The 15,903-nt window shown below is 36.0% G+C and overlaps 1 protein-coding gene across 1 annotated transcript in view; it reads right to left on the reverse strand.

Moving 5' to 3' along the window:
* cacna1hb (calcium channel, voltage-dependent, T type, alpha 1H subunit b) overlaps positions 1-15,903 on the reverse strand; it is a 95,007-nt gene that overhangs the window by 9,012 nt on the left and 70,092 nt on the right. The window contains exons 22-32 of the mRNA XM_084104139.1: positions 15,750-15,876; positions 15,442-15,567; positions 13,049-13,138; positions 9,460-9,652; positions 7,983-8,134; positions 3,272-3,381; positions 2,272-2,405; positions 1,554-1,624; positions 1,340-1,418; positions 712-833; positions 238-531 (exon numbers count right to left, since the gene is read on the reverse strand). Coding sequence (XP_083960265.1) covers positions 238-531; positions 712-833; positions 1,340-1,418; positions 1,554-1,624; positions 2,272-2,405; positions 3,272-3,381; positions 7,983-8,134; positions 9,460-9,652; positions 13,049-13,138; positions 15,442-15,567; positions 15,750-15,876 — 1,498 coding nt within the window. The remainder of the gene's footprint in view (positions 1-237; positions 532-711; positions 834-1,339; positions 1,419-1,553; positions 1,625-2,271; positions 2,406-3,271; positions 3,382-7,982; positions 8,135-9,459; positions 9,653-13,048; positions 13,139-15,441; positions 15,568-15,749; positions 15,877-15,903) is intronic.

The following is a 15,903-nucleotide window of genomic DNA, read 5'->3' on the forward strand; positions in this document are numbered from 1 at the left end:
ACTACTTTGCCATGATTGATTTGTAGACTGTACCCCAAAAAACTGCTCTGTATTTTCACATTTCCCATCACAAGTACGACTTTTTTTTTTTTACACTATTTAGCCTTTTTAAGTACAGTATAAAAATAAAAATATTACATGTTTTTATTTTTATATCATACTAAAATATTATTTAAAATGGTAATCTAAAACATATCTAAAATACCTTTAGCATTACTCTAATCTAATGGAACTCACCTGTTCATGTGAGAGAGTCTCCATTTTAACAGCTGTACCCTCCAGCCCAATGACTCCGCCCACAGAGGCGGAGCTTGGTCTACGACTGCCCTTAAGCTCCTCCCTCAACTCCGCATCCATCTCCGCCTCCTCACGGGCATCTTTGTTACTCTCCTCTAAATGTTTCATGAGCACAGCGACCACAACATTCACCAGCACAAACTGTGCCACCAGCACAAATGTCACAAAGTACAGAGGTGACAAAAGCGGAAGGTAACTCAGACATTTGTCATTTTTACATTCCCGCAGGGTATCCTAGACACACACAGAAACAGAAATTGTGAGTTCTGCCAAGCTCAAAAAGTCCTGATAATGTACTGTATGTGGGCAACAAATAATCTGACAACCAATTAAGAGCTAACATTAAACATCGGCATTCTCTAATCAGGTATTTATAACATGCAGCCTGAATATTTTTCATGGTTTGCAAAATACCTTCATGATTCCGTTCCAGTTGTCTCCCGTGGAAATGCGGAACAGAGTGAGGAATGCCATGCCGAAGTTCTGAAATGTAGCATGTCTGCTCAAACCCTCACATGGGCTCTCCTCAGTGCATTCTGATTTAAAAATAATTCATTTTAATACTTCACCTCAAAAATGCATTTATTTGTTTCATGCAACAACATACACTACCATTCAAAGCATGGGCTCTGTAGGATTTTTGTCTACTTTTATTCATGCAAGGACAATTTAAATTGATTAAAAGTGACAGTACAGACTAAAGATTTCAAATATATGCTGTTCTATTGAACTTTCAATTCATCAGATACCTGAAAAACATAAATAATCTTGAGCAGCAAATCAACATATTAGAATGATTTCTGAAGGATCATGTGACACTGAAGACTGGAGTAATGATGCTTTGCCATCAGAGGAATAAATTACATTTTAAAATCTATTAAAATAGAAAAAAGTTATTTACAGTACCACTATTTTTACATAATTTTTTGATCAAATAAATGCAGCCTTGGTGAGAATTCTTTCAAAAACAGTTAAAAAGTTTTATCAACCACAAATTTTTGAACGGCAGTGTATGATAACAGGAAATGAAAGGTATACCGACCAAGTTTGCCAAAGAGTTCAACTCCCAGTGCCGCATAGATGAAGAACAGCAGCATAAAAAGCAGACCCAGATTACCAACCTAGAGAACCAGAACATCACCAGAATAAAGCCTTGTATACCATCTGGGGCCACATACAGTAAGGTATCTATGAAGTACTGTAGTTCCACAATACAAATAACAAAAGATAGAGCACAAACATACGAACGCACTGACCTGCGGTAAAGCTTGAACTACTGTATCCAGAAGAGATCTCATTCCTGTGGCCATCTTCAACAGCTTCAACACTGAAAGGGAATTTTAATCATTGAAATCTCTTTTTAACATTGCTTGCCATTAACCCTCACTGTCCTTAAACATCTGTTAGCACAATATAAAAAGAATACACTACCATTCAAAATTACTATTTAGGGTCACTAAGATGTTTTAATGCTTTTGAAAGTAGTCTCTTATGCTCACCAAGGCTGTATTAATTTGATCAAAAATACAGTAAAACAATAATATTTATTTTCAGCATCATTACCCCAGTCGTCAGCTTCACATGATCCTTCAGAAATCATTCTAATATGATGATTTGCTGCTAAAAAATATTTCTTATTATTAATGTTGAAAACAGTTGGGCTGCTTAATATTTTTGTGGGGAAAAGAAATTATCTTTAAAATTTAACAAAGTAAAAAAACAAAACATTATAAATGTCTTTAATGTCACTTTTAAAAGTTAAATGTGTCCTTGCTGAATAAAATTATTAATTTAATTCCAAAAAGATCTTATGGACCCCAAATTTTTGTATGGTAGTGTAAATAAAACATTCTACATTTCCCATTTTTATTAGAGGAGCAAGAAAATCTTCTTCTCGCTCTTGACACATCTAAGGCATTGCTTTATTTCTCATCCGTCTTGGCTGGCATGTGCGTGTCTTTGTGTATTTGTTACCTCTGGCAATGCGCAGAACTCTCATGATGCGTATGATAGTTGGGTTGATGGGTAGAGAGGCATTCAGGTCAATTTCCTCAAGTGTGATGCCCATGATGGAGAGAAGAACGATTGCCAAGTCTAACTGATTCCACCTGACAGAAGAAAGACAGAAACACAAAATGAGATGAAGACAAGGTCCTGTGAAACCATTTAATATTCTTGGAAAGTGCTACACTTGACCGTTAGTTCGAGATTGCCTGAGGAAAGGTCTTTCTTTAACACTGACTTTTCAAGCTTAAAGGTCCACAGAACATGAATGAATGGAAGACAATATTAGCATCCAGTATTTTTGATTTATAAAAAGGAATTAACTTAGGGACTTTCTGACCTCTTACTCTGTCAACGTCACAGGATGTTTCACAGTGGTGTCTCATAATTATTCATGAGAAGACCTTGTCTCATTATTATTCATGACACCATGCGACATTTCTCTATGATAGGCACTTAAAACAGTGAGTTGATACTATAGTGGAACATGGATCGCAGGCTTTCAATCAATGACTGACACTTGAAATATCTGTGTGCAACGATCATCTCATTTCATTGAAACAAGACGCAGTTTCATTACAGACACTATGTGTCTTTACTTTAAAATCAGACTACTTATAACTGTGAATCCGTGTCACAGAATAACAATCTCCAAAGTTAGTGTGCATTAGCAAGGATGCATTAAATTGATCAAAAGGGACAGTAGGGACATTTACATTGTTACAAAAAAAAACTCTACTTCAAATAAATGCTGTTCTGTTTACTTTTGAACAGTAGTGCATATTACTGCATTCAGGTATAGCAGTTCTGAACTGCAACACGCCATTAAAGTGAAATTAAACTGACTGCAGTTGTTTTCTCCTCACTTCTGTTATAAGAACAGACCCATGCTGAAATGTCAATTTAAGAAAACTACTAACCAGTGAAAGATACTGCATCTCTGCATTATGTCCTCAAGAGGGAGCCTTACCTCTCTTTGAAAAATCTCCTAAAGCCAAAGGCAACCAGTTTCAGCACAGCCTCGATCACAAAGACCAGCGTGAAGACATAGTTACAGTATTTCAGCCCTTCATCAAGATACTGAGAAGCACAGACATAAACAGTGACAGTCAGACACCTGGAATATTAAACATGGAATCAAAATTGACCATTTTACTGGTATGATCCTGGTCTTATAGTGAATAATCCATCAGTGCATGTTATTCTGTTATAAATATTTCATCAAAATGTAATAACTTGCTCTGCCTCTGAAACAACATTTTTCTTTTCGGTTGACATCACCAAGCCCTTTTATTTTTTAACCCTTCCCCTGGCCTGATGTCATTAGGTGTGTTCAACTTCATTCAGCGCTGCACAGAGAGATTGGCGCAAAATAGAATATAAATTTATTCCGGTTAGAAATGTCTGACTTGAGAGAGCGCCGAGGCCATGTCACTGTGATGCATGGCATCAAAGCACAGTCTGATGACGACACGCTGCTCCACGATTGGCCGGATTCTACGATGACATTGTGTTTATTCTGACACCTTCTGTTCCGCTATTGGTCAAAAACTCTTTGTATGTAACCATAATGTTATATTTTGTCATATTTATCAAAATAACACTAAAAATATATATATAAACCCACATTATTGGTATTTAAATAGTATAGGCTTATTTTGAACTTTATTTTTGTACAGATGGCGCCGTATTAAGCAGCGAGGCTTGACATTAACACCAACCCGCCAAATGCAGGTGATTTCGGCAGTGGCATGTAACGCAGTCACTCCTACTTGCCACTTTGGCGGGTTGAATTTTATATATAATATATACATTTTTCAATTGTAGTCTTTTAAAAAGGAATCTGAAATAATTAAACTAAGTGCAATGTGGTGCAAAAATCAAAAATAATGATTTTTCGATACATATCAATACTGGAATATCTGAAACGCTTCCAATACTCGCTTTCTGGAAAATAGATACACAATACCAGCTGCACTTTCTCGCTCTCTTAAAGGGATACTTCACCTCTGGAAAGATGAATGTGTATTTAAAATAGGTCATTTATGTAGAAGAAATGTGAAATTATTTTTTAATTTGGAACTTTCTAGACTAAGAAAAGCCAGAAAATGTATTTTTGGCTTATGTGGATGAAAGACAACAACTCCCAGAATGCACTTGCTTCGCTGCCCTAGGAGGCCACTCCCAAGCCACGCCTACCAGTAAGAGAGGGCAGTTGAAAACAACAAAGCTAAGCTACTAGCGAGTCTCCATGATGAGTTTGCCCTGGATTTCGAGATCGCCCAAAATGTCCGGGATTCGGCTTTTGCGTTCTACAGTCGCCATTCATCATGTTTACTGTGGAGAGCAGGACGAGGCTGAGGGGCGCGGGAGAACGGCGCGAGGCCGGTGGCGTCATTACTGAGACGCGCCGGTCTCGTATCTCTCACGGAGGAACGGGAATTTTCTTAGCAATGTTAAAACGCACATCAAACTGATCACTTGTTTAGCGTTCATGTAAACACTACATTCAGATTCACCAATCGGAATGAATTCAGCTAGATTGAAACAAAAGGTGTGCATGTAAACAATGAATGGCGACCGCAGAAAGCAAAAGCCGAATCTCGGACATTTTGGACGATCTCGACGGCCGGACATGTCCGGGAAAAAGAGGATGGCATTGGAAATCAAACGCACTGGCACTGATCTGTGATAGGTCTGTTAGCGCATTAGGTCCAGCCCCCTATGGGCGGGTTTGAAAGGGTGGGAACTAGTGCTTGTAGTCTCAACAGAAATCCCCCCCCTCTTACACTTCCTCCGACAATGACGCAAAATGACGATTTTTGCGTCATTGTGGGAGGAAGTGTTAAGAGGTAAATACGGATTTCTCCCGTCTCAGGGGAAAATGAGAGAGTGTTGCACGACCATTCAATAGTATGACTGGGTTTCTAACAATGCAAAGCTTAATGCAAATGGGTGGAGTGTTCCTTTAATCATTCCTGCAGATTTTGTGTTCACACTCAAAGTGTGTGCGCATTAATCGCCTCTCAGTGCTAAATATAGTTTTTTTTCCGCTGCTTATTGCGCTTAAACTGTTAAATATTAATGTCACAAAATAATGTCAAAATGGCGGTCTTGGTTAGAATTCACATAAACACAGTCAGTTATGTTTTAAGTGAACAAACAGTTGAGAAAGAAAACGCATGTGTAACAGTATAATGGATCCGTGCATCAGGTCCTAAAGTGACAGCAGCCTAATATACCTGCTGCCAAGTTATGAGATAATATAAAAAATATCTAATTGGCAGTTTTTCCCCCTGGTATTGATGTCAAAATTGTGGCCAGTTAAAATGCTGAGTGGCTAGTAAATTTGGAAAAGCACAAGTCACTGTGACTGGTGAGCAAAAAAGTTAAAGTCAAGCCCTGTTAAGCAGTATATGAAAATGTTTCTGTTTGAACTATCTGTGTATTTGACAAATATTGCATCTAATCCACATCGTCTGTGATAAAGTATGCAAATGCCGCGCGAGCATAACAATGGCAAGCAGAAAGTGCCTGACTTGACGCCTCCGTTTTTAACTCCTCCACCAAGCGCAAGCGGCACCTCTCGCCGATCGGTCTGCGCAGTCGAACACACCTAAACTCTTATGCAACTCCCACTTTTCATAATCCAATCAATTCCAGATGCATAAAATCATGTCTCACCCTATATTTGTTTCTCATTAGAATACTGTTTCACTCTGAAGTACGTCTGATTACAGAAGTAAAGTGGATGTGAACCAGTGTTGTTATTGTTAACTAAAACCAAAACTAAAAATACTAAAAGTTATTTATGTTAATTGAAATGAACATTAACAGAAATATAAATAAACTTATTTCATTTCAGTTAGTTGTGAGGGAACAAATTCAAATTTTCATTTAAAGCTGAAATAAATTAATGTGTATTTAAATAAATCGACATGTTTAAAAAAACTAATAAAAGGACTGAAACATACATCAAAATGCAGGGCTCTACGCTAACTTTTTTCCCAAGGAGTACATGTGCTCCTAAATGAAAAAATTTAGGAGCACGCAAAGAAATATAGGAGCACAGTGAAAAAAGTTGATTAAACTGCTCAATTCATATGGATTAGTTTTATGATCTTTTTATGAACGTTTTTCGAAGCATCAAAGTGGTAGTTGTGTAGGCTGTCAATGGAGCGAAAGAAATCTCTCAATTTCATCAAAAAGTTCTTCATTTATCTTCCGAAGATGAGTGAAAGTCTTACGGGTTTGGAACGACATGATGGAGAGTTATAAATGACAGAATTTTCTATTTTGGGTGAACTAACGTTACCTGTTTAATAATTATGCAATTATTATTTTAACCTACTTCAAAATATATAAAAAGAATGAACACCTCAATAAAGTATAAAGTGCTAAAAACAAAACAAATGCCTGCTTGCTTTTTTCCTTTGCAGTACTTGCAGTAGCCTATATAAAGTTACATCAAAAATGAGTTTTTGTCGTCTTCCTGTCCTCAGTGTCGACTGTTTTGGTCGTAACTTCAGTTTCTGCACTTGGTCTTTTGGTGGGACCTAATTAAAATAAAATTTGGTGGGTTGCTAATAACATTTAGTATTGATAGTGTGCGGGAGTTCATTATTTTGTTTTTTTGCACTTGGTCTTTTGAGATAATGATGATGAGATAATTGAGATAATTTGAGATAATTGAGATGACTATAGGCTTCATACTGTGTTGCGTATCTAGCTCACAAGTGTTTACTTGACTTTTTTTATGGTGTAGCGGCCTGTTTACACCTGGTCACTGCATGCGTTTTTACTGATCAAAACGATTTCATGCGTTTTTACTGATCAAAACGATTCCATTTACACCTAACGTTAGTCACATTGTGTGTTTTCGCAAAACTGATATAAATCGGATCTTCTATTCCCGCGCTATATGCAGATTTAATGTAGGCCTAGTTCACGTCACAAAACTGGTAACCGTTAGCCAAATATCATTTCGTTTCTTTACTATTAATGAATATGATTGTGTGATGAGCGTCTACGACTTACTTTCACTTTAATTCGCGGCAGTTTGCGCGTTAGCTTGATGAATGGATCGCTCATCTGTCGTGATGCGTGTTGCAATAGCGTCATCATATCTGGCTATAACATGACATATAGCCAATAACACGCTCTCACACGTTTATTTTTAGCGCTGTTGGGAGGACTTTCTCACTTAAAATCCAGCAGTTCCCGCATTCAATTTCCCACACTATTTCAGTGATTGGCTCATTGGTTGCGAATCGTCGCTCTCATTTGAATAAAGTTAAGCGCGTCATCAAATGTTCACATCGCGCTGTTGTTCAGTGTATTGAGAACAGCCCGTCACTCGCGCACTGTGCTCGTAAATTATTTTTCAAGTTCACACAACTATTTTTAGGCGCAAATGCTAGTGAATTACTCGCACTGTAGAGCCCTGAAATGACTAAAATAAAAATACTAAAACTAATTAAAAATATCAACAAATACTAAGGTATAGTATAGTAATGATAAAAGACTGAATAACTAAAATAACTAAAAAAGACTAAAATAACACTGGGGTGTCCGTATGTTGACTTAAACATGAAATGCTAAAATACTGTTAGCATTTTTGCAAACAGGCTTTTGCTCATGCCCTTGCCCCACAGAAGCGGTGTGTGTGTAATCCACCAAACCTTGGGTTGTCTGTAGTGCTCCATTGACATTGTAAGGACATTAATGGCGATGATGATGGTGATGAAGAGGTCCAGATAATGACTAGTGCAGAGCGTGTGAATATAGAGGCGTGTTGGAGAGTAGTCTGCATAGTAAGGTCTCTGCATAGCCTCTACAAGACAAAACACACACACACACACACACAGAGAACAATAGAGCACCTTCATTAGGGTGTATTCAGGTCATTCAGGTACTTACACACATACACACACGCTCGTCTTGAATCATGGGATGCAGTGAACATCCACGGTGAACATTTTATGTTTAAAATTGTCCATTTTGTAATACACAAGATATGCAACGTTTCATTGAAATAACTCAAAGGCAGGATGTGTGGTGTTAGTGTACTCACTGTATAGGCTACTTTGTTGTCCCTGTCAAACACAAGCACACTGACCCAGTTTTGTCTGGCCAGTAAATTGCTAACGTGGCAGTGTGTGTGTGTAATCACAGTTTGCAAACAGTCTAGTCATCTGAGGGATGTTATAAATGTCGAGCCAAGCGTCCCCCCACATCCATCACCGCTCAAGACTGCTCAAGGTGTCTTTGAGAGAAGCTTTGTGTGCATTTAAGAAAGAGGCAGAGCAAGTGAGGTCTTGAGACAGCTAGCTATGTCACTTTCCAGTTCAGTACTGTGGCGGTCCCATGGTACAGTGATGGTCTTTGATATATACCACAGTACTGTGAGTAATGCTCACTCATGTAAAACTCAGGGTTGCCAGGGTGTTGATATGTAGTTGCTTAAGTGTTCTAAATGGCTTTTGTCATGGGCTTTCTGGGTTGTTGTTATGCAGCTGCTTACTGTCCCAAAGTAGGCCAACATTTTGACCCCTAAACGTGGCTTTGGTCCCTATATGTAACATGTAAGAAAGTTCTAGCTATTGTTTAAAATTTCCCCCATTGTTTTCATAACCTTGTTACCTAACACTAGTAAAACTACTAAAGCACAGGATTAAAGTGGGATTTGAGGCAAGAGTAAATGTTTTTACTCTCACTTTTACTCTCACTTCTTAATTATGTGTCTCTTGTCTAATTAAATGCTGGTTATGTGGTTTTGAAGTCAAGCAAAGTCAAAGGGCTTTTGAAGAACACGTCTGTGGAAATCAATACTAATTGTCTATGTCACAAGCTTAATACACATGCCAGCAATTAAACTGTACTGTGCTGACCATGTGTGATGCAATAAAATTACAAGCAATAAAACCTTGTAATTGTCTGTTCCATGCTAGTTTTTATCCTAACCACCAGTGACAAGCCACAAAATATTTTGTTGGCCTCTGCTCCAGGGAATATTTAAGTGGCAAAAAAGTACAAAAACGGCCCAAAATCCATTTAGTTGTTTCGTTCTGAATTTTGCTTTCAGTGACAGCAGGAAAATGGCTGACGTTTTGCTGCATTGTCCCATTATGACACAGTCGGCAAAAAACACACACTCACTCCTGCGTTTCTTCTCCATGCGCTTCTTTCTCTTTTCCTCTCTCCGTCTGGCCTCCTCTTCCTCTTGGTCTTGTCTACACTTGTGGAAGTTCTCGACCACCACGCCTACAAACATGTTCAGCACGAAGAAGCTGACGATCAGCAGGAAGGAGATGAAGTACAGAAGCATCCAGGGATTATGATTCCTTATGGGCTACAAAGAGAGAAGAAAGAAGAACAGAGAAATCATTTAGATTAGGGCTGTGAAAATAAAAAAAATAACGCAGATTAATCCATTCCGTATTGACCTTTGAACCTGGAGCCATTCTAGCCACCATTCGACTGTAAAATGAAGGAGGGAGATGAGAACGCGCTGGCGCTGCCTGGATCATTGATTGGAACATTTACTTATAAAAAAACAGCCGGCATTTCAACGTTGATTCACCGGTGATTGTAAGGGACCAAGGTCGAATCAATGTTGGATTATGTTTCGATTGTGCAAAACGAATCAACGTTGAAATCGTGTCACTGTTCGCCAGTATGTGGAGTGTTACGTGGATCATGACGTGTTCTGTGACATTGAGCGCAAATGCACAGACCCGGGCGGCGCATGCGTGTGAAGTTTTTTGTGTTGTTTAACCTCCATCGCCATTAAAGGCTTGACTAAACCAGTCTCTCGTGTCAGCGGCTCTCTGTACCTTATTATACACTGGCGGTTGATGTCGTGACGTTGTTTCATTGTTGATTTCGTGACGTTGTTTCACCGTCTCTTCTTTCAATATGGGACGGGTGAATAAAGATTGTATGTCGACGTTGAACCAATGTTGAATTATGCTTCGGTTTTGCAAATTGAATCAACGTTGATATTGTGACGTTGTTTCACCGTCTTACCTTTCATCATGGGATAATACAATTGTACATTCAATTACAACCTAGTTTGCAGTTGAAACATGAGTCATGACAATGCTGACTGAATTTGTGATTAACTGTACACTAAAATATTGTTAACTGTCAAATTACTTGCAGCAATGGCTTAATTAAACACATTTAATGAAAATATAACACATGCTCAAGATTGTAAAACAAGTTTTATTCTGAAAAAACAAGTCTAAAAATACTTTCTAAAACAGATGAAAAACATCTCAAACTTTAAATTGCAGCATTTTCGAAGTAATGTTAAAAACCTGTAGAAGCAAGTGTAAATAATGTTTATAATTTAATGTTTAATATTAAATGTATAATTTAATAATGTTCAATAATTTAATAATGTTCAATTGTATTGTATTGTATTGATTATTTGCTAGGCACAATTATTTCAATGCTCACCCTTTGAACATTTGAACATCATTTCAATAACATGTTCAACACAATTATTAATAATAATGTTCAATTATTTGAACAGTGAAAATAATAATAAAAGAGTTTTTGAACTTTAATGTCACTAATGCTGATTATTCATTGATTCATTTGAATTGAAATATTTAATACTTTCACAGCAACAATTATGTGATTAATTTAGATTAATTAATCACCGAGTATAATTAATTAGATTAAAATTTGTAATTTATTGACAGCCCTAATTTATATGCAATTAAAATGCGATTAATTTCGATTAATTAATTACAAAGCCTCTAATTAATTAGATTAATTTTTTTAATCGAGTCCCGGCCCTAGTTTAGATATAAGGAGATGACATTGATCAAAGAGGTGTAATTGTCATAAGGAAATATTCATGTGTACACTTTTTTTGTTCAGTTAAGCCTGGAATATTTCTGTGTGCATCAGCACATTTACAGTATATAAACTTTATACGCTATATTAGACTTGCACATATTTTTCATTCTATTCTTTTGTGGAAATGCTGGAGATAGCTCTTGCCTTTTATTTTGCTGCATTTTAGTACTTACTAATTCAGGTCCCTGACAATTTTCAGGAATTGAAAAATGCAGGTAATAAGACTAATAAGGTAATAAGTCCCTCTGTGGTGAAAATCAAATTTTTAATGTTGTTTATATGTGTACTGTATGTGGTTTTTTTAATGTGCTTTAAGACAAACCATCAGCAAATTCATGTCAACACCATTGCAGAGTTTTTTCCTTAAAACTGCAGTGAACCAAAGACAGTCTCAAAATTTGAATTTTAATGTTTTCACTCATCTGTACAGTAATTAATGTTAATTTTGATGCTTCTAAAAAAAGAATCTGTCTGCTCCTGTTTCCAAAAGCATGTTTCTTCACAGCTTGATGCTTGATTGTCTCGTAGCGTTCATAATTACTTTAGTTTGGTCATGTCATGTACCAATATAAATGAATAATATTCAGATAGTCAGAATATTATACCAGCTGTCTTTGTTGGTTAAACATTAATTAAGTTTATTTTTAAGACTAAAACTACCTAAATGTTGTAGATTTGTGTTTAAAATAAAAATTAAAAAAAATTAAAATAACTGTTTTGCATTTTACTGTTTTTAAATGTAATTTTCTCCTGTGATGGTAAAACTGCATCATTCTGCATTGTCTCATGATCCTTCAGAAATCATTCTAATATGCTGATTTGCTCCTTAATATTTTTGTGGAAACTGATACAATTTTTAAGATTCTTTAATGAATAGTAAGTTTGAAAAAACAGTATTTGAAATATAAATCCTTTGTAACATTATACATATCTTTACTGTCAACTTTGATCAATTTAATGCAAGATTTCTGAATAAAAGTATTAAACTCTTTAAAATATAGCCCGAATATTTAAACAGTAGTATAATTCCATAATAGTTTCTCCGAAATCAAGTCTCATTATTTTTATTATAAATTAAGTACATTTATCTATCTACTAAAAACAAGACAAAAATACTAATGAAGTATGAATCTTTTTTTTTTTTTTTTTTTGCATTTTAAAGTGAAGGCACCCTTGTTTGAATTTCTAAAAACTTGAATATTGGCTTGACAGAAATCAGCATAAACATGATGCATGCATAATCAGTATTTGAAAATTTTCATAAAAATTTCTATGCACATAAAAGTAATTACAAGTTGCATTCCCTATAAAATGTAAATGGGGAAACCTGTCAGGAGGAAAAGAAAGTGGAGAGAAAGAAGCCCATCAGCAAGAAATCAAAGACATGAAAATGTGACAGGAAGAAAGTGCAGAATGCAATGGAAACTCTGTACTTGTCTTATTGTATATGCAAAACAATTGGTATTTTTAACCACACAAAAAGATAAAGGACACTACATAAACCAGTTGTGTTGAGTCTGTTGGACTGAATGTTTCTGTCTATGGGTGTGTGAGTATAAGACCTCTCAGTGGAATTAAATGATGAATGTTCTGTGTCTCCTCCTCAACCTGCTCATTTTGGTGTCCTCCACTGTATTTTTATCTCTCTCTCCCTTTTTTCTTCAGTTCAGAGCTGAATTAATCAAACACTCACTTTACCCAAAGCCTGCTGCTGCCTTTTGTGATTGTGTCACTTGAACTGTGTGAAAAAAGAAAAGAAGTAAACTCCTGGTGCCAGTGTTTTCTTTTCTTATAACAGACAGATTCAGAGTAAGGCGTAAGTGTTTCCACACTGAGTAGAGTTATCTGAAGAATGCACACACACACACACACACACCTGTTTGTCCACAGCCACGGCATCTAAGCCATCGTACATGATGCTGACCCAACCATCTTTAGATGACAGGACAAACAATGACATCAGTGCCTGCAAAACAGATAAAATGGATTCATGTAAATAAGAGAATATTACTGTATCATTGTCAACAATATGAATATCTGTAAAATATTAAGGGGAAGGTGAGATGAACAGAATTCTGCTCAGTTGAAGGCTACTGCACAGCAAAAAATGTTTTGTTTTTTGGAAAAAAATCTAAACATACTAAATTTACTTGAGAAGCAAGTATTATAGAATTATAGAAACACTTATTTATAGAATTACTTATTTATAGTTATATATAGACTTATATATAAGTATATATTACTTATATATAGAAACACTTATTTATAGAATTTATACTGAATTAAGTTTTTCCTCTATTGATTGTTTTTTTCTTGTTTTAAACATACTCTATTTGTGTTGTTTCTAATAAAAAAAAATTAAAAAAAATGTTTTTGTTGCAAACTGACAATGTGTCCGGCCAAGGAAAATATACATCTTTACCCTTTATTGAAGTATTATTAAACATTTTGTAAGCAATGTATTGCGTAGTTGTGCTTTTATTTGTAATAACGCAATGAAACATGCCAAATTGTGCAGACATCATTTCTGGCCGGTCTGTCATACAAAGAAATTATGAACACATGCAATAACAAGAGAGAACCAACAACATATTAATAACTAATTATTCTGTAGTCAATGTATGCTTTTTTCCTGTGTGTTTTTTGTTTTCTTATGCATGGTGGATTTTGCATTTCTATGCATTTTGTAAAGTAAAATAAAACCTGTAGCTGTTATATTTTTTTTTCAGATAAACACCTTAAAGCTGCAGTCTGTAGTTTTTCCTCTTTGTTGCCATCTCTGTTCGAAATCTGCAATTGCAGTTATTCAATTATGAATTGATTATTACTAGTATTAATAGTATCATGACCACGTTGCTAGCATGGTTTACCATGATTTACCATAGTTTACTATTTTTTACCACGATTTACCATAGTTTACCATGATTTACCACGATTTACCATGATTTACTATAGTATACAATGACATTCCCAATTATTATACTTTATGTGGGTTGTGTCTCGGCATGGCACAGTGCGGATAAATCCAATGTTTTGAGGAGAATGTGAGGCTGTCGGTCACCACCCGGTGTGGATACTGTCATTCGGAATCACAGATTCTACTTTTTGGAAGTATGACCAACATAAGAATTTCACCGGAAAATGTCATCTGAACAAGTAACATCCACTGTTCTGACCAACTAAAAGGAAAAAAAGCATTCCAATAAATCGCGCTGATTAAATCTAACGATCGCTTATCATATCATGTCAAACCGTGCAAATTATACTTTGTTCTCAAATTGTTAATGTTAACAACATCAGCATTGCGTGACTACATTTAATGCCCTTCCAATATTTATCCTTGTTTTCATATGGGCCCGGCTGCAGTCTCTTTTTTCTCTAGCCTCTCCGAAGTCCGAAGTCTTTTGCATTTTACAACGGGTGAATCTCGTCACTGGTGATTGTCATTTGAGCCTTTCTGGATCCGCCATCAAATTGATAAGTTTAATTATATCAAGTGCGAAAAGTGTGAGAAAAGGCTATAAATCTCCACCTCCAACATCCTCACACGCAATATAGCCTACTAGCCGAGACTCCTTTATGTGTACAGATGTGACGTAATGACGCAAAGTCATGGTCGAATTTCCCGCGGAAATCCACCAGTACCACAGGAATTAAAAACATTATTACAAGCTTACCGTTTTAAAATTGAGCTAAGGCAAGCAGATAGTTTTGAACACTGGCTGGTTAGTACTTGCTAAAAAAAAATCATTTTTAACCCATAGAAGTTACGGACTGCAGCTTTAAGCAAATTTAGTGTTTTATTCTTCCCTCATATTTTATATATTTATATATATATATATGGGTGTGCTGATTTGTGTACAACAGAGTACTGACATAATGTGGACAAAATAAAAATGTGCATTTATTTAAACTGTCTGTGTTTCACAGATATTCAAATGTTTTGGAAAAAAATCAAACATGTTGGATGTCAAACTTAATGTTAATTCATTACGAGGGAATTAAAGTTAAAAGGTCTAAACTAAAACAAAACAAAAAAAATTAAACAACTGAACAGGTACAAGAAACACTGTCCACCAGAACCCTGTCATCTTGATGAAATGAGCTTGTGTGACCTGAATCTGAAATGTAATGGTTTTAGAAAAAGGGCAAATGAGAAGGTTGATTCTTTAATAAAAGACGCTACCAGTGGTCATAATTCATTCTTCATGAATTCCCCTTAATGTCTATGTCTATATATGTGCGTAAGTGTGATTGTGACCGTCTTACCTGACCCAGGTTATCGAAGTTGTACTTCCTACGGACCCATTTGTATTTAGCCAGCAGACACTCTGATCTATTGGTGATGTTTCTAGTGTCAAAGCCTTCACAGTGATGAAACTTCCCCTTAAAGAGCTGAGTAAATAAAAAACACCTTACATTTAGACAGCATTAATACAAATTAACTGATAATTACAAAGCTCTGACATACTAAAGGTTTATTTAATAAATAAAATCATTAATAAAAGTTAATAAAAATTAACTTAATTCGGATTTTTATTCTTTAAGTAATTTAGACACTAGCAGCATGTGTGTACCTGAACTCCCAGAATGCCAAAGACAATAAAGAAAGCGCAACAGATTAACACAATATTTCCAATAGGTCTGAGAGACGTGATCAATGTTTCAACGACCAGCTTCAGTCCGGGGGCCCTGCTTATGACCCTGACAACACAAACACACAAAGAAATG

Source organism: Abramis brama (assembly GCF_963993115.1).
Source record: "Abramis brama genome assembly, chromosome: 2".
NCBI classification, from domain to species: Eukaryota; Metazoa; Chordata; class Actinopteri; order Cypriniformes; family Leuciscidae; genus Abramis; species Abramis brama.